The sequence below is a fragment of the Chrysochloris asiatica genome, unplaced genomic scaffold, assembly GCF_000296735.1.
Source record: "Chrysochloris asiatica unplaced genomic scaffold, ChrAsi1.0 scaffold00024, whole genome shotgun sequence".
NCBI classification, from domain to species: Eukaryota; Metazoa; Chordata; class Mammalia; order Afrosoricida; family Chrysochloridae; genus Chrysochloris; species Chrysochloris asiatica.
Window position 1 is genome coordinate 22,815,504 of NW_006408542.1, and position 18,327 is coordinate 22,833,830.

Here is an 18,327-nt window from a genome sequence, read left to right on the forward strand (position 1 = left end):
AGGTGCTGTTGAGTCAGTTCCAAACCCTGCATAGCCATCCTGTATAGGGTTTCTGAGGAGTGGTTGGTGAGCTTGAATCACTGACCTTTCAATTTCAAACTGACTTTGCAGTCCAGTGCATTAATCTGCAGCACCCCACCAGGACTTCAGACATGCTTCCACCCTATAACCTTTCTTTGCCCTCTTGACACAAACCATCCTTCCCACAGCACTCTGCTTCACTTCGGGTTCGATAATCCATTGTAATGGCCAACAGAACATTCTATGTGGACTGGAAGATGGAAGCACATAAAGTGAATTCTCAGTCGTGATTCAAAAAGTGTCTATCTTACTACCAGGTCCTTGGGGATGTAGAACCAACCTTTGGACTAGACAAGGGACTGGCTGAGATGGTGGCCTCAGCACTGTCTTCAGCCCAGAAGGCCCCAATCAACGTATTTTTTTTTCCTTCACAGCTTGGACAAGTCTTGGTCATCAAATGAAGAGCAAGAGTTCAGTGCCACTCACACACATTACAGGTGAGAAGCTTACCTGCCCCTGTTGTCCACCATCTGTTCTGGGAGAACCTGGATGCCTCCTTAGGGACAGGTGTTAGGTGAGGCAGGCTATGGCCCCAGGAAGAGTCCATCCATTGTGGGAGGGTCTGCATCCTTCGAGGAAGCCCCTGCCTGGGCATGGAGAGGCCCAGGACCTGGAGGCTGGGAAGCATTAGTGCTGGGGTCAGAGCTGCAGTGATGGGAACTTAGTGCCTGGAAGGTGCCCTGGAGAAGAATACCCTTGCATGCTTGCTCAGATCAAAGACAAGAGTTTATCTCCACCTTGGCTTATGTGGGGCCTGGGAAAGTATAAGGGTTATGTCTCTGTGAGCATTCACTGTGTGTCCTGAGAGCAATGGTGTTACACTGCTTGTAGAAGATGCCCTGCTAAGTCAGCTAGGAGGCCACAGGCCCAGAGCCGGTCTTCATGATTAGAATGAAAACATTGGGTGCCAAGTGTTCAAGGAGGACGGTGTGTTCCCTGGTCCTAGACGCTTTATCTTAAGAGTAACTTTCCAGAATGTTCTGAGGCACACCCTTCATATGGGCTCTTGGTTTGGGGACAGTGGCATATCACTCTCCTCCTGGAGGCCCTCGAGGACATGAGCATCCTACAGGCTCTGGAAGGATTGACAGGAAGAGACCTGCCAATTCCTGCTGAACTCAGGAGTTCTGAATGGCATTTGACCGTAGGTTTTGTTTTTCCACACTTGTGAACTTCTCTCCTTTTTGGGAGATGCCGTCTCCAAGGAGAATTCCTGAGGAGGGATTCAGGCAGATAGACAGGAACTACATGGTCAGATCTGGAGAATAAGGTCTGGCCATGAACTCTGCAGGACAGAAATACTGCAGCTCTAAAGAGATTTGTAACAAATCCTGCTGCTAAAGTAAACTTTAGAGTCTGGGCTCTCTGATTTTCTCCTTACTAGAGAAAGTATGTGTCCTGAAGACTGGGGTCAGGGAAAGCAGGAGGAGGAGGGAGGATAGTGGGGAGAGAAGGAGAAAGGAAAAGGAATATATACTATTATGAGGTAATTTACATATAAGGTAAATATTGAAATGACCACTTTACAGATGAGAAAACTGAGGTTCAGAGATGTCTGTTCCTTATTAGATTTACATAGCATCTGTGACAGTGATATGAGCATGACAATAAAAGTAAAATTCAGAAACCAGAATACCTGCTCAGCTCCAATTTCTTTCTTTGGTCACATAAAGGCCATCTCCTTTGACTGGCCAGTTTGAGTTGATATCTGCTCCTGATCATCAGTTGCATTCCTGCTGGCTCCAACTCATGGTAACCCATGTGTGTAAGTAGAACAGTGCTCCATAGGATTTTCAGTATAGATCACCAGGCCTTTTCTCTGAGGCACCTCAGTGTAGACACAGACCTTCAACCTTTGGTTTACAGCCAAGTGAGCTTAATCATTTTCATCATCCAGGGATTCAACCCGTGCTCTAAATTTATGGAATGGACAGATCAGTAAAATAAAGGTAGAGAAATTGATGGGGCCAAAATTTATCCTAGAGAAGTGAGGGTTAAATGCCACAGGGGAGGAGCAAGGTTTGCCCTCATTTGGAGTGTTAAGTTGGAACCAGCATGGTTTGAAGGCATGGGTAGGTTTTGCTGTAGCTTAATGGTTTACAAATGTTATTTCTTGTCACATAGCTGAATTGAAAACCGCACATGTCTGTGATTAAATATTATGGCTGCAGAGCATATGTGCTAATAATACAGTATGTGGGGCCTGTGGGCACTTCAGTGCTGTGACCTCACATGAGGGTGTGTTATACAGGCTTTTTAACATCACTGAGGATTTGGTGTTGTTTTATGATTACATTTGGCTTCAAGTGTTTGGTTTCCCTTTTTAAAGGAACAGAGTTTTAAGGGGAGTGATGGTTTAAAAGCTTTGATAGCAAGCCTTTAAAAAATTCTTCATAGGTGCACTTTTGCTCTGGGCTGCCCCTAAATTGGACTTTGTTTCAGAATAGGCACTGGAGAAGTAGCGAAGGTCATTAGCAGAGCAAAACAACACCAAAGGCTTTGCAGATACTGCTCTGTCCTGTTACAATGTTGCTGTTGAGGAGTCTGGCATTGGGGAGAGACTGAGAATTCCTTATTTGGGGAACAGCCAATGAAACTACACAGATACTGACATTAAGACATTCTTTCTTGAGATTATGCAGCATTGTTGCAAAGCAAAAAAGGCAGGGGCATAAAGGACCAAATTCAGCCTTCGCACTGGGGGCGATTCCCAGAAAAGTCTCTTAGCAGAAGGCTACTAATGGGTGTTGGTGACGTTTCCCTGAGTTCTGCTGAATCGGCATCAGGGTGCCCTCACCATCAGGCAGACACGGAGAAGCCAAACACTAGGGACCAATTCAGGAGGGTATTGCTCTCCACAGACACACACTGAAGTGGGACACAATCTTCAGCTGCAAGCAGCCTGGAATGCTGATTCAACAACCAAATGCATCTAATCTGATTTCAACCAACAGTTCGCAGAACAAGGTAGAGAGCTTCATGTTTACCTTTTATTTGAATGGTTTCTGAAGAAAAGTAAAGGGACACAACAAAGAACAGCAGGAGTGGACCCTTGAGAATAGATTGGGGTGAGGTTACTATGGGGAGTAAGGTCTCTGCAGGGAGTTACACAGAGTTTAGGGAATGAGATATAGTCTGTCAGGATTGAAGAGTGGATGAAATCGGAACATATTTGTGAGATAACAATTTGGAGAATTTTTTCATCATAAGGTAGGACGTCTAGTTACAGGGACAGGAAATGGGGCAGGCTGAGTTATGAAAGCCATTCTCAGAATTTGATCCAAATTGATGCTGAGCTGGTGTTATCTTTGAGCAACCCTGAGGAAGTCGTCTTGTGGTTGTGTCTCCCACAGCCTGATGTCTAAGGGGCAGATTATTGTGGTGTGGTGAGCTTCCAGGTGAGAGTGCCGTCTTTCTGGTTGGTGTTTTGCATAGATTTGGGGCTCAGGTTAGAACATTTTTTTGTAAGGTGTGTTTTAAAAAAACTTTAAGGGTCATTTTCAAAATAATGGGATTGATTTTATTTATTGTCTGTTGTGTGGGAATCTCTTTGTATGTTGCACAATAAGAAAAAGAATGAAGAAACCGGCATCACTTTGCCAAATTTTGAAGCTATTAAGGTAAAATTGGTGAAGCAAAACATTTTGTGTAGATCAGAATAGGATTCAGTCTGAAGCTGAATTATTTCTTCTCTTGGACATCATTCTTTTAAGAAACCCAGTGAAAGTAAATATTTTCATGATCTCTTACCCTGTGTGATGAGTTATTTTGGCTGGAATCCTTCTAAAGAGGGTGGGATGGGGATGGGCCAAATAATGTTGCTGCTGATTTCCTGCCTCTGTCTCCTGGTGGCATCCATGAAAACATCAAGCTGTTCTGCTCAGCTTCCAGGGGCAAGTGCTTTGTGGAAACTTCAGCTTAATGGGCAGTGACAGTGAAATGCCATCCCAGAGCGAGGCGGCCAGCCTCGGTTGCTGCTCTGCTGTGTGTTTTTGTGCCTTCAGGAATGTGTGGATGTAGCAAATGACAACACCGAGTGTCCTGTCCCCGGTTATGCCCCAGGCCCTTTTTCTTTGTGTTGGCTGTTTTCCAAGTCTGAATGATTGCCTTTGCTGAACCTTCATTATCCACAAGGGGTGGCAGGAGGCAGTCTGGAGGGAGAGAAACAGCCTTTCCCATGGGCAGTATTCCAACACGTTATGAGTTTTCACATCACTGGATTTCACGTTCTGTAAGGATCCCAGCACTAAGGACTATATACTTAGTAGTAACACAATTTCTTCTTATGGAAAAAAAATTTCAGTTGGACATCAAGCATCACAAAATAGGTTTTAGAGTTGGAAAGGACCTCAGAGATCATTCTAGTTTAATGACATGTTTGTAGAGGTGGAGGCTATACGCTGCTGGGATTGGCAGGGCAGTGGTCAGCATTCTAGTTCCCCAACCCCCTGGTCAGTGCTGTGCTCCTTCAGCTCATTGTCTCTGGTGTAACCATCAGAGCAATTCAATCATTTATGTTATTATGTTAAATTGTGCTTGAAGTTTTTTTTTATGCCTGTGGTGGTTGTGGCTCTGTGCGGAGGAGTCGGTTCTGACTTATAGCAACCCTGTACAGGGTTTCCGAGGCTGTAAATCTTTATGGGAGCAGAGAGCCTCGTCTGTCTCCCGCAGAACAGCTGGTAGTTTTGAATTGCTGACCTTGTGGTTCGCAGCCCGATTGAAAAATACATGTCCACACAAAGATATGTACGCAAATGTTTATTGCAGCTCTATTTGCAGTCGTCGCAAAGTAGGAGCAATCCAAATGTTCATCTACTGATGAATGGATAAACAAAATGTGATATATTCATGCAACGAGCTATTATTGAGCCTTAAGAAAGAACACAGTGCTGATACATGTTACAACCTGGATGAACCTCAAAAACACTGTACTAAGTAGAAGAAGGACTCCTGGTGTGGTGCTGTAGAATCAGCACTGGACTGTGAACCACAAAGTCGACAGTTCAAACCTACCAGCTGCTCCTCGGATACCCTTTACAAGGTCGCTGTGAGTTAGAACCAACTCAGTGGTCCTTAACAAAGTAAAAGAATCGATCACAAAAGGTCACATATTATATGATTCCATTTATATGAAATCTATAGAGTAGGGTAAATCCATAGAGAAAGAGGATAATATTAGTGGTTGCCAGGGCTTAAAGGGAGAATGACTGCTAATGGGTATGGGGTTTCTTTTGGAGTGATGAAATGTTCTGGAACCAGACACGGGTGATGATTGCACAACTTCATCAAATATACTTAAAATCACCAAGTTGTGCATGTCAAAAGGATGAATTTTTTTTGTTACATGATTTATATCTCAATAAAGTAGTTACTTAAAAAAGATCTTGGTTGTGCCACTTACAAGCTGGATAACATTAGATAGTAGCCCTAAGCCCAAGTGATCTCAGCTGAGAATTGCGGATCCTAGTCTTACTTCACAGTGTCATTTAGATCACTATTATTGAAATTTGAAAATGTTGCTCAGTTGTAAACCTCATATACACTTTGGACTGCCCATGATAAATGCGCCAAGACTTGGTTTGAATCAAAAGTTCAAAAGTGCTACAGCTTCTAAACATTTCTTTGAATCCAGTTAATCTGTAAATCTGGGTGCTTTTACATCTGATTATTTCTCAGAACTAAAAATCTGTAGTAAATTATTTTTCCTCATTTTATACTCCTGTTTTATCTTTTTCCTTTACTAGAGACAACATATCTGATCCACTGACAAGACTGCAGTTGGATCCCAAAGATGTGCTCCACGAACCCAGGCAACTGGGTTACGTTTGATGATGACTCCACTTTTCAGTCTTCTCAGAAGTCAAAGAATTTCCCTCTGGAACATCAAAGTGTCTGCAGACCTAAAGGACTCAAGCTGAACCTTTCTGGCCCTAGGGAATTTTCCAGTGGCTCTTCCTCCACCTGCAGCACCCCGCTCCCATCTCCCATCGTGGACTTTTACCTCAGCCCAGGACCTCCAAGCAACTCCCCTCTTTCTACACCTGTCAAAGACTTTCCAGGCTTTCCGGGCATCCCCAAAGCTGGGACTCATGTACTTTATCCTCGCCCAGAAACATCTTCAAATAGTCCACTCACAACACCAGGAACAGCTTCTTCCTTATTACCTACTAAACCAGCCTGTTTACCCCAGGCTTCCTGGCCCAGTGAACACTCATGTGCACATCCAGCTCCCAAAGTGGGTCTTCTAGAAGAAACTAGCCCTCACGGGTTCCAAAGCGACACTCCACAGTTTCAGTATTTTCAGGATGACTGTGCCTTTTCAAGTCCGTTTTGGAAAGATGAAGGCAGTGCTCCCCAGTTAACCTATGACCCCCAAGGAAGCAGGAAGACATTCTCATCGAGAGACAAGGAGACACCCATCGATCAAAAAAGCCTCAATCAATGCTCACTCAACTATATCTGTGAGAAGCTTGAACACCTCCAGTCCACTGAGAATCAAGGGTCACTTGGGAGTGTGTCAATGCAGTGTCTGTACGCCGAAGACACTGCTTCTTCCTTCGTCCCCCACACACTCTTTAGGAGTCAGCCAAAAGCTGGCTGGTCTTTCATGTTGAGAATTCCTGAGAAGAAGAACATGATGTCATCCAGGCAGTGGGGACCAATTTTTCTGAAAGTATTACCTGGAGGGATTTTGCAAATGTATTATGAGAAGGGGTTAGAGAAACCATTTAAAGAGTTACAGCTTGATCCACACTGCAGACTTTCTGAACCCAAAGTTGAGAACTTTAGCGTGGCAGGAAAAATCCATACTGTGAAGATTGAGCATGTGTCGTACACGGAAAAAAGGAAGTACCATTCTAAGACAGAAGTAGTTCATGAAGCAGACATAGAGCAGATGTTGAAGTTGGGGTCCACAGACTACCATGATTTCCTCGACTTTCTTACTACTGTGGATGAAGAGCTGATGAAACTGCCAGCTGTTTCAAAACCAAAAAGGAACTATGAGGAACAAGAAATTTCCCTGGAAATGATGGACAACTTTTGGGGAAGGATCACTAAAGAAGGACAGTTGGTGGAAAGTGCTGTGATAACGCAAATCTGTTGCCTATGCTTTGTGAATGGGAACACAGAATGCTTTTTAACCTTGAATGACCTTGAGCTGCAGAAGCGAGATGACCGCTATTTTGAAAAGGAGCCAGAAAAGAAGCAGGGGATTGACATCCTTGACTATCATTTTCATACATGTGTGAAAGCACAAGAATTTGAGCAATCAAGAATCATTAAGTTTGTTCCTTTGGATGCCTGTCGGTTTGAGCTGATGCGTTTCAAGACTTTATATCATGGTGAAGACCTTCCTTTTTCCGTGAAGTCTGTGGTCGTCGTCCAGGGAGCGTATGTGGAGCTCCAGTCCTTTGTCAACATGGCCCCATTGGCTCAGAGACCATCATCCCAAGCTGGTCCTTTGAGGTCCTGTGACAACATAATGATACACTTTCCTGTCCCATCACAGTGGATCAAGGCCCTCTGGACCATGAACCTCCAGAGACAGAAGTCTCTGAAAGCCAAAATGAACCGCCGGGCATGTCTGGGGAGTTTACAGGAACCCGAGACAGAACCTGTCATACAGGTCACTGTGGGGTCAGCAAGATATGAGAGCGCCTACCGGGCTGTGGTGTGGAAGATAGACCGGCTTCCTGACAAGAATTCAAGTAAATATTCAACCCCCAAGTGGATTTTTATGTGAAGTTCTCTGGGGGTTGAAATTCTACTCATAGCGGCTTGTTGGGGCCACACTTAACCACCACCCAGTGTCAGATCTGGGTCAGAGGGGACAATATACTTAGTCCTGCAACTGCTTTGTTTTCTCCTCCTGTGCTTATTGATTTACTCTTTTTTAAAAACCATAGCAAATAGCATCCTAGGCTAGGATTTGGTTGTAGGTGGTAGCACTGAGGGAATGTTTATAGTCATGTCTGGTTGGGCTTCTTGACATCAACCACAAGTATTAGAAATGTTACTAATGTATCTTAGGTTCAGTCCCTTATTATGTCGCAGATTTTAAGATCTGTCATCTATGGATTGCTTGGAATGAATTGTTTTTATTTTATTTTATTTTTTTGTATGCTCAATCAGTGCCACTTTCTATTTTAGGTTTTGCTCCCTGCTATGTGAAATAAGACAGCCTTCCATTTGGTCCCAAAGTTGATTCCAATGGCAGAATTAACCGATTTAGTCTTCTCAACTGGTTATTTTAGAATTAGGTGTACACAGCTCAATTGTTACAAGGCAAATTCAGTCAATCTTTGATTTTGCAACAAAAACTGTTAATCTAGAAACTATAATAGAATTAATATTATTAACCTAGGAACTATTAGAACTTTGAAAAGACACCACATTTATTTTAGGATAACAAATTACTAGTGGGTGTAATAACATTAGAGCAAAAAAGCAAATTTTGAAACTATAGCCCCCCACCCTATTTTCATTGACTTATATTCAGCAGAACACGGGGGTATAGAGCTAAATTGGGAGATAGATTTTGGGGATCCGGGTTGATGCATTCATTCATTCAATTGAACCTTTATTGAGCATTTACTGTGGACCAGGTGTTAAGAATAAAGACAAATATGATTTGACCCCCCACCCCATTCCAAATAGTTCACAGCCTGGTGTAAATTGCCTCCAGGGTCACCAAGCTTTGGACTTCAGAGAGGCATTTTTGTTTGGGGTTTCCCTGTAGTAGTATTTCTTACATGCGTGTCAGAGTACCCTGAGAGCTTTTAAATAAAACTGATGTTTAGACTTCATTCTGTACCAATTAAGTAAAATTCTCTGGGGGTTGGGGTCCAGGCATCAGTAGTTTGTAAAAGCTCTCTGGGGAATCTACTGTGTAGTCAAGCTGAGAGCACTACCGTTTAATGAGATGCATAAAGGATTCGCCCTGCCGGCTAGTCCTGGGGGATCAGAGGGGCATGAGGGTGGTGGTGGTGGTTGGTTCCAACTGATAATAACCCCGTAATAGGGTTTCTGAGGCTGTAAATCTTCACTGGAGCAGAATGCCTCACCTTTCTTCTGAGGAGTGGCTGGTAGATTTGAGCTGTTGACTTTATGGTTAGCAACCGAACGCATAAGGTAGAGGATCTCAGAGAACCTGCTCCTGCCTCTCCACCTCCAGGAGACTCTGAGGGAATGCTCTAACTGGTCTTGACCAGGGAATCCAAGCTTATTTCCCAACCTGAAAACCTTCACAAATCATTCCTTTCTCATTTTGGGAAACTAAAGCTTCTTCCCCCAGAGTGAAGGGTAGACCTAATTGATTCAATCAGAAAGAATTTATTGAGAAGAAGGCGCTTTCATTCATTCAACAAATTCCCACTAGGTTTCTTTTAGGTGCATGCTGTATTCCTGGGTCCTTGGAAGTTAGAGACAAGCATGATCCTTACTCTCCAGAAATGTAACAGCCTAGTAGTGAGACAGACACAGAAGCAAGTATCCAAATACACCATGGAAATGTGCTTTATTCCAGCATGTACAAACATACCATCCGAATCTCAGAGAAACTGCTTGGAGGTCTTAGGGAAGGCTTTGCTGGAGAGGTGAAGAAGAATAGTCTAGAAGAATGAGTAGGATGTCATCAAGACAGCAACACAGAACCCCAGGCGTGTAGCAGGGAAGTTTTACTTCAATTCTGAAGCTTGTTGAGTGGTGGGAGAGGAACCAGCACATGAAGGACCTCGGGAGTCGTGTCATGGGGTGCAGGCTTTATTCATGGTCCACAGAGCATCAGACAGGTCTTCTGGCATGGCTAGGGCGGAATCCTCCCTTGCTTTAGAACAGCCTGCATGCAGGGTGGAAGAGATTTCAGAAGCCTATTAAAGATATAGGGAGGCTGTAGGAGGTAAGATATGCTGAACACAGAGAAGAGGAGATAAGCATTCAAAGGAGGTGCCCCTGGATGTGATGGCAGATTATTGTTTTGGGGGGAGAAGGAAAGGTGGAAGGGAGAAAGTCAGGTGGTGCTGATGCCATGAGCAGAAAGAGCCTGGGATCCCCTGACCACTCATCCTTTTAAAATCTAGGTCAGTGTTTTTCAATCCTGGCTGTGCATTAGAATGATTTGTTGTTATTGGTTGCCATCAAATCAGCTCATGACTCCATGTATAATGGGATTGGATCATTTGTGCGCCATAGGATTTTCATTGGTTGATTTTTGGAAGTGGATTACTACACCTTTCTTCCTAGTCCATTTTAGTCTGAAAGTTCCACTGAAGTCTGTTCAGCATCATAGTAACACCAGGCCTCCACTGACAGGCAGGTGGTGGCTGTGAATGAGATGTTCTGGCTGGAACTATAACACAGGTCTCCACAGTTGTTGTAAGTGCTGTTGAGTCAGTTCTGACTCTTAGCGACCCTGTATAAAAGTTCCAAGGAGCAGCTAGTGAGTTTGAACTGCCGACCTTGTGGTTCAAATCAACTTTGCGGTTCAGTGCTTATCCTACAGCACCATTCCTGCAGCTCCAAACCAGGACTCCACATAGAAAGTGAAAATTCCACCACTGAGCGACCACTGCTTTCTTTGAGTCATTGGAGGTGGTGGTGGTTGTGTGTCACCAAGCTGGTTCTGACTCATAGCGACCCTGTATAGAGCTTCTAAGGCTGTAAATCCCGCAGAAAGCCTCATCTTTCTCCCACAGAATGACTGGTAGATTTGAATTGCTACCTTGTAGTTAGCAGCCCAGTTTATAATCCACTATGCTACTAGACTCGTTGTTGTTAAGTGCTGTCAAGTCGGTTCTAACCCATAGTGACCCTGTATAGGGTTTCCAAGGAGCGGCTGGTGAGCTTGAACCACCGACCTTGCAGTTCAGATGGATTTGCAGTCTGGCACATTAACCTACAGCACCATACCAGGACTCCTACCAGACTCATTAGAGCCTTTAAAACAGTCATATTCAGACATCGTCCTACTCCTCAGACTCGGGGGGGGTAACCAACTTTTACTTCTGGGGTCTGTAAAAGGCTTTCCCAGACCACCAGGGTTGAGAACTACTGACCTTGCCCCTCTGCTGTGAAGCCTGTTATGGTCTCCTAGGCAGAGCTCATTTTTCCCAGCTCTGTGTAACCATGTGCTTCCAGAACTCCATCACTTAATAAAGTATTGCCATGAGACCACTGAGAACAATGACAAGAATGGACATTCCCAGAGAGGCTGACTGGACTTGATCTTGACCTTGAGGGATTCCTTGGGAAACCTGTCATAACACCAGCCCACACAGAACAAGGTCTTATAAGTATTTTCATCAGACAGTGGTAATTCACTAACCAAATTCTTTGGGATCCAAGTTGCTTTCTTCAGATCAGGTCTGTGCACAGAGGAGGCCAAGGAAGAAGGCAGTGGGAATGTCAGGTAGTCCTGAAGGTGGTGGGGCTCCAAGCTGGCCTGGGGTGGGGGTGGGGCTCATCTGAGATAATCTGATCCTGCCCCCTCAGACTTCCTCAGTAATTCAGAAGCAGGGGGGCATGCCCTGAGAAGCTACTGCACAATTTGCTTTCAGAGAGAAGTATAGAAAGAGTAAGGGTGGGGCAGTGAGGACATCTTTGTCTTAGTGTGTTACAATGTAGATGCTGATTGATGGGATCCGGGATACTGTGTTTCTAACAAATGCTCCAGTGATGTCAGCGCTTGATGCCGGAGGACCAGAGTGGCAGGTACTTGATGCATCGCTGTCTTTACTATGTGAGCGTTGAGTATAGAGAATAAAAAGTGTTTTGCTTTTTTTTTTTTTAGCTTTTAAAACAGTTACCCTTCTCAAGTTAGTTTTTAAACATCTATTTTTAATTATTGGCAAAAAAAAAAAATCAAAGATGGAAATGAACAGACTGTAAGTGTATTTTGCATTAATATAAATTCTTTTTTCTTTTGTTTCCCTTCACTCCTGGGGATTTATGAGATAATGTTTCATATTCATTAAATCACTGCATGTGATTTCAGGAGAAATGGTAAGGGCTGCTGCTCCACAGATGTCTTTTCTAACATGACAATGCTGGCTACTCCTTTTACTATGGATTCAGTAAGTACCTCATTGTTGTTGTGTGACGTGGAATCGGTTCTGGCTCATAGCTACCCTGTGTAGGGTTTTTGTGGAATGGCTAGTGAGCTTGAACTGCCAACCTTGAAGTTCAAATCGACATTGCAGTTCAGCTCATTAACCCACAGTGCCACACCAGTACACAAAGTGTGAATGATGACAGGAACCTTTTCCTAACACCTGACATTTTGAGTATGGAGGGAGGAAAGAAAAAATAGAGAGATATGATACTAATGTAGCCAAAGAAGGTGTGTATAGTGGCATGAATCTGAGGAAAGTCAATTAACAAATAGGTCTATTTCTAATTTCTCAGTTTCACTATTTGAAAATACATCCATACAGCCTGCCTTTGTTTTTGCTCTTTGCTCATTGGTAGCTCTCTCCTCCCCGTCTTGCATCATCCCCTCTAACATTCATTTCGTCTATCTTCCAACAATTCATTTTCAGATGTGAGGTATTCATGTTCAAGAGGGATCAGAAATCAACTAGCTGTTTTTTGAAAAACTTTATAATGTGGTTTTGGTGAAAGTTTACAGGGCAAATTCGTTTTCCATTTAACAGTTTATACACGTTTTGTTTTGTGAAGCTGGTTACAATCCTCTCAGTGTATTAGCACACTTTCTACCTCCTCTCTGGGTTCCCCTTTTCCACCCATCTTTCTTTCCTACCCCGTTCTGCCTTCTGAACTTTATTTTGAAGCAAATATTTCCCTTTTGCTCTCTATTGACTGTTGGTCCTGAGGAGTGCATCCCTCCCTGGTGTTACTGTTCTTTTGAAAGGCCTGTAGTTTAACAGAAAATTGATCTCTGGAATTGGTTAAGTTCCAGGCTTGAAGGGTGTGTAAGAGTTACAGTCTCAGGGTTCTACCCATCTATGCCATATCAGTAAGTCTGATCTTTTTATGGATTTGAATTTTGTTCTACTCATTTTCTTTTCTTTCTTTCACTCTGTCCAGGACCTTCCATGGTGATCCTGATCAGAGCAGTCAGTAGATAGTGGTAGCTGAGCATTATCTAGTTTTTCTGGTCTCAGAGTCATGGAAGCTGTGTTTTATGTGGTCCTTTGGACCAATTGTTTCCTTAAGTCTTTGATTTTCTTCACTCTTCTTTGCTCCAGATTACGGAGAAACCAATGGTTGCACTTTAGATGGCTGCTTACAAGTTTTTAAGATCCCAGTTGTTATTCAAAGTAGGGTAGAGAACACTTTCTGTGTGGGTTCTGTTATTCCAATTGACCTAGATAACCCTTGAGACTGGTGCACAGCCCCAAAGCCCAGTAAATCATTTCTTTAAGGTGTTTAGTTATGGCTAAGAACTTTTCAGAATTCTGCCCTCTGTATGTTCTACTATACTCATGGATATTCTTGCAGCGCATAGAAATGCATTTGTGGAAACATCCTGTGTCATATATACAGAATCCTGGTGTGGCACTTTAGGATAAGCACTAAGCTGCTAAAAGTTTGGCTGTTCTAACCCACCAGCCACTCCTTGGAAGCCCTGTACAGGATAATTATGAGTCAGAACTGACTTGATGGCACATAGCAACAACAACCTGTATGAGAGTTGGAATCAGCTGGAAGGTGATGGGTTTATCCTGAGAGTATTAACAAAAGAAAGTCATTGCTGTCCAGTCTATTGTGGTTCATAATAACCCTACAGAATTTCCCAGATCGTAATCTTTATGGAAGCAGGCTGCCATGGTAGAGTGCTTTGACCATTGTGCCACCAGGGCTCCTTAACACCTTAACATAAAGAAAATAAATATTCTTACAACTGGACCAATAGCCAATATCATGATAAATAGACAAAGTATTGACGTTGTCAAGGATTTAATTTTCCTTGGAGCCACAACCAAGTCCCGTGGAAGCAGCCATCAAGACATCAGATGACATACTGCATTGGGCGATTCTGCTGCAAAATACCTCTTTAAAGTGTCAAAAACAAAGATAGTAATTTTGAGGACTAAGGTGCACCTGACCCAAAACGTGGTATTTTTCAGTTGCTTCCTATGCATGCGAAACCTGAACAATGAATAAAGAAGACTGAAGAATTGATGTATTTGAATTATGCTCTTGGTGAAGAATATTTTATATACCACTGGCTTCTAGAACAGAGCCCTGGGGGTGCCATGCTTAAAGCACTCAGCTTCTAACCAAATCAGCAGTTCGAACCCATTAGCAGCTCCTTAGGAGAATATGATGCATGCTTTCAAAACAGCGTACAGCCTTGGAAACTGTATGGGAGAGTTCTACTCTATCCTATATGGAGGTCTCTGTGACTCAGAATTGGCTTTGATGACAATGGGTTTGGTTTTGGGTTTTTAGCCAGAAGATAAGCAAATCTGTCATGGAGGAAATATAGCCAGAATGCGAATGCTTCCTAGAAGCCAAGAAGGCGAGACTTAGCCTCACATACTTTGGATATGTTATCAGGAGGGACCAGTTCCTGGAGGACATCATGCATGATAAAGTGGAGGGTCAGTGATGAAAAGGAAGACTTTCAATGTGAGGGATTGGCACGGTGGCTGCAATAATGAGCTCAAACAGCAAGGATTGTGATGATGAAACAGCAGGACCAGTGTCTTGTTCATAGGGGAAACTAACTACAATAATTTCCAAAAACAGAGAGTGCCCCCTGGTGGTCAGTACTAGGCCAAATAACATGATTTTCCTCTATTTTAGCCCATTTCTTCATTCAACAACGTTGTGCTAGGGACACACAATGACCCCTGCTCTTGTGAAGCCCAAAATCTGAAGGAGGAATATGCCACTGTAGAGTATTTACAGTTTTTAAAAGTCTGGAAAAGTACGCCAGAAAACTTGAAAGGAAAAATGTTCTCCACCTTTACCAGATTCCTTTGAGAAAATTTTTCTAAAAACTTTTGTTCCTAATATTTTCAGAGTATTAGGTCTTTCACTTCAGTAAGAATTTTTCATTGTAAGATATTCCGAACCATTTTTCCTATAAAATGTGGATATCAGATTTGATAACTGTCTAATTTCACTTTTGGCTATGAAAATGTATAATTCACAGTCCTTTTATCAGCAAAAATCATAGTAATTAATGAAATGGATTTATAAATGATGACACTTTATAAGATAAAAATATGTGTCCAGCATGTCTATGTACCAGATACCTGCTCAGCACTATTTACTGCTCCGTGTCTGTCAAATGCTTTAACCTCAGAATACCTCTGCAAAGTTCATGTTATTATTATCTGTCATCATCTCTATTTTCAGGTAGAGAAACTGAGACCTAGAATTTAACAATGCCAGAATTAAGATGAAATGCATTTAGCTGTATCCTCAGTACAGACAGAAGACTAGAAAGGATAGAGAATATGGAAACCCCTTGGGTATAGGTGGGTGGGAATAGTTACCATCTTCTTGCATGATATGTGATCTGGGTGCCTGCAAGCACCTCAGTGGCCATCATTTTCATAGTCAACATGTAAATGGTATAAATTGGCTAAGGAGCATCTATTGATTCACTGACTGATGGCTTCCCAAGGCCTTTTTAAAACCTTAGAATTCTACTAGTCTCTACAAGGAACAGGTTGTAAGGAATGAAAGGCAATTTATCTTTTAAGAATTAAGTGAAATCCTTTAAAGCCTTGTTTTTGTGCCTACAGGTATGTTCTGATGGAAATGTTCTTTCTCCAGCTTTGTCAGTGGTATAGTACCTTAATCATTTGGCTGTTGACATTATTGTCACCTCACCTCATACAGTTATTTAAGTAAAATTAGGCACATTGGATATGTAGATGTTTTGAACAATGCATCAGAATCACAGAATACTTGTAAATTACTCCAGTGAATACATTGAAAACATACATTTTTTCCTCATTATAATGCACAAATGCACACACACTTTTATGAGCCATTTAATGTCGTGAATGCATCTGATGTCCTTGAGTCTTACATAGAGCCAGGCCTGGCATAGAGTAGCTGCTCAATAAATGAGAAATTGAATCAAATGAAAAGCATGTATTAGGTGGAAACATTGAAGACCAATGTGCTCATCTCTACATTGTATATCTGTTCTAGTCAAAGCTTTTAAAGAGTGTGATTGAGAATTATAATCATAAATAATAACCTGTTCTACTGAAGAGAGTATCCTTGACTTTTCTACAGAATATTTTCTGAAATGTAATACGATTTCAATAAGTTGAACTGTAAAGAATCAGAAGTTTTGAATAATGTGACCTAATTTGGCCTGAAGTTTACCTTTGCAGTATTTATAAACAAATAGAGTGGTAAGAAAACAGACAAATGTGAAATGATTACAAGAGCTTATTCAGTCTGCTTAAGAGAAAGAAGCTTATAAAGTTCCTAAGTTCATTCTAGTCAAATAATTGTTTAATATTACTCTTATCTTTTAATTAAAGAAGACCCAGTAACACTTCTAATTGAAACCATTTTTAGGTGTTAATGTATGCATATAGTATGTATACATATGGCAATAAAGTTATACTTCTTTAGAACTAGTACTCTAAAAGTGCAGATAGATTTCCCCTTGGTGCCAAATCATGAATTTTGATGGTCCTTTGATGGGTTTGTTTATTAATAAGAAAGATGAGTGCCTATTACGTTCAACAGAAATGTTCAAGGCCATTGAGATACTGTGACTGACCACTGGATGTTTCTTTTCTCAAGGTTCTGATCATCCCCACTGTCTGTCATATAAACTAGAGCTTGGATCTGACCAAGAAATTCCCTCTGATTGGTACCCATTTGCTACTGTTCAGTTTGTTACGCTTGACACCTGTGCCTCAAGGACAGAGGTCAGGTCTCTGGGCTTGGAGAGTGATGTCCAGCCTCAGAAGCATGTGTACCAGCGAGCTTTCTACAATATCCAGGTATATACCCAGTGTCTTTGGTTCAAATTGGGGCAGATCTAAGCCTGGTAGTGGACCTTTTCAAAATGGTGTTCTTCCATTTAGTAAGTATCTGTTGAACAGGCACAGTGGTGAGCAAGTAAGCTCTGCTCCTGTGGAGCTTATCTTTGAGTAGTGAGAGACAAAAAATAATTCGGAGGCAAATAATTTCGGAGAGTGACAAATTCTAAGAATCAAATCAGATATGGGCTAGTGAGTGGACTTTCTTATCTAAGACATTCAGAGAAGGCCTCAATAAAGAGGTGACATTTGAGCAAAAGACAAGGAGCCAGTTGACTGGTTAATATTCTAGCTAATTAAGAGATCATTCTTGGTGAATTAGAAACTTCCAGTGTGCCAAAGACTGGATAGATGGTACTTGGGAGTATAGTCTATCACATGTCTAGCCAGATCTGCAATACACAGATATATTCTGCATATAGTCTATGAAAACTCTTAAGAATGATGGTTTCAGTCCTCAACAAAATAACCTGGAGGAAAGGACTGTAAATGTAGCTATGCAAAGGAAAGCAGTGTGTCTTAACTATGGTTCTCTTATTCGAGGGTAGAGTGACTCTGTAGAATTGATGTTCAAAGGATGAGGTGGCTACAGCCCTTGCCTCACGTATAAAATAGGATTGCATAAGCGATACTGCCATTTTGTATTTGTTAATGTTGCCCATGTTTTTGCTTTTGAATAATAGGTTGAAATAGAAAAGAAATGGATTAAAATCGATGGAGAAGACCCAGATAAAGCTGATGACTGCGTAACTCAGTAGGAGCAGCAAGAGAACTTGACCACGACCCACTTTTCAAATCTGTAATTCCTGAAACCTGGTGTGGTGCTATAGGATAAAGCACTGAACTGGTAACCACAAGATCAGCAGCTGAAACCCGCTAGCCACTCTCAGAAACCCTTTACAGAGTCAGAACCCACTCAGCGGCACACAGCAACAGAAACCACACCCAGCTGTGCTCAATAGTGAAAATGATTTCAGAGTAGAAGGTTTAGGACAGGACCAATGGCTCTGATTAGAGAAGTTTAGACCTGAAATCAAATGATTTATATGAAGGTAAGTCAAAAAGTATTGCTACAAAAATTTCACAGAAACCTTTATTAACAAAAATACCAAAACGTGAAGCTAGTGTTTCCTGACACAGACTCCATCTAGGTCTATACACGTGGGAAGGCAGTGTTTCTATCTCTCTTTCTCAGAGAATTTTGCACTCTTGGATTTACATCATGTCAAACAACAATTTTCACAACGCTGAGGGACTCAAA

General features: G+C 42.1%; 1 protein-coding gene across 1 annotated transcript; it reads left to right on the forward strand.

The window, feature by feature from the left end:
- Positions 1 to 5,824: 5,824 nt before the first annotated feature.
- Positions 5,825 to 17,824, forward strand: STON1 (stonin 1). The gene is made up of 3 exons (XM_006839439.1): positions 5,825 to 7,790; positions 16,825 to 17,027; positions 17,750 to 17,824. Exons 1-3 carry the CDS (start codon positions 5,873 to 5,875, stop codon positions 17,822 to 17,824), a joined length of 2,196 nt encoding a protein of 731 aa, XP_006839502.1. The 5' UTR covers positions 5,825 to 5,872.
- The last annotated feature ends 503 nt before the right edge of the window (positions 17,825 to 18,327 follow it).

Bases quoted from the DNA above. Each gene is read 5' to 3' on its own strand.
- STON1 (XM_006839439.1), top strand. From the start codon at position 5,873: ATGTGCTCCACGAACCCAGGCAACTGGGTTACGTTTGATGATGACTCC. The intron at 7,791-16,824 runs GTAAATATTCAA...TCTTTTCTCAAG, and splicing joins GCTTCCTGACAAGAATTCAA to GTTCTGATCATCCCCACTGT. The intron at 17,028-17,749 runs GTATATACCCAG...TTTGAATAATAG, and splicing joins GAGCTTTCTACAATATCCAG to GTTGAAATAGAAAAGAAATG.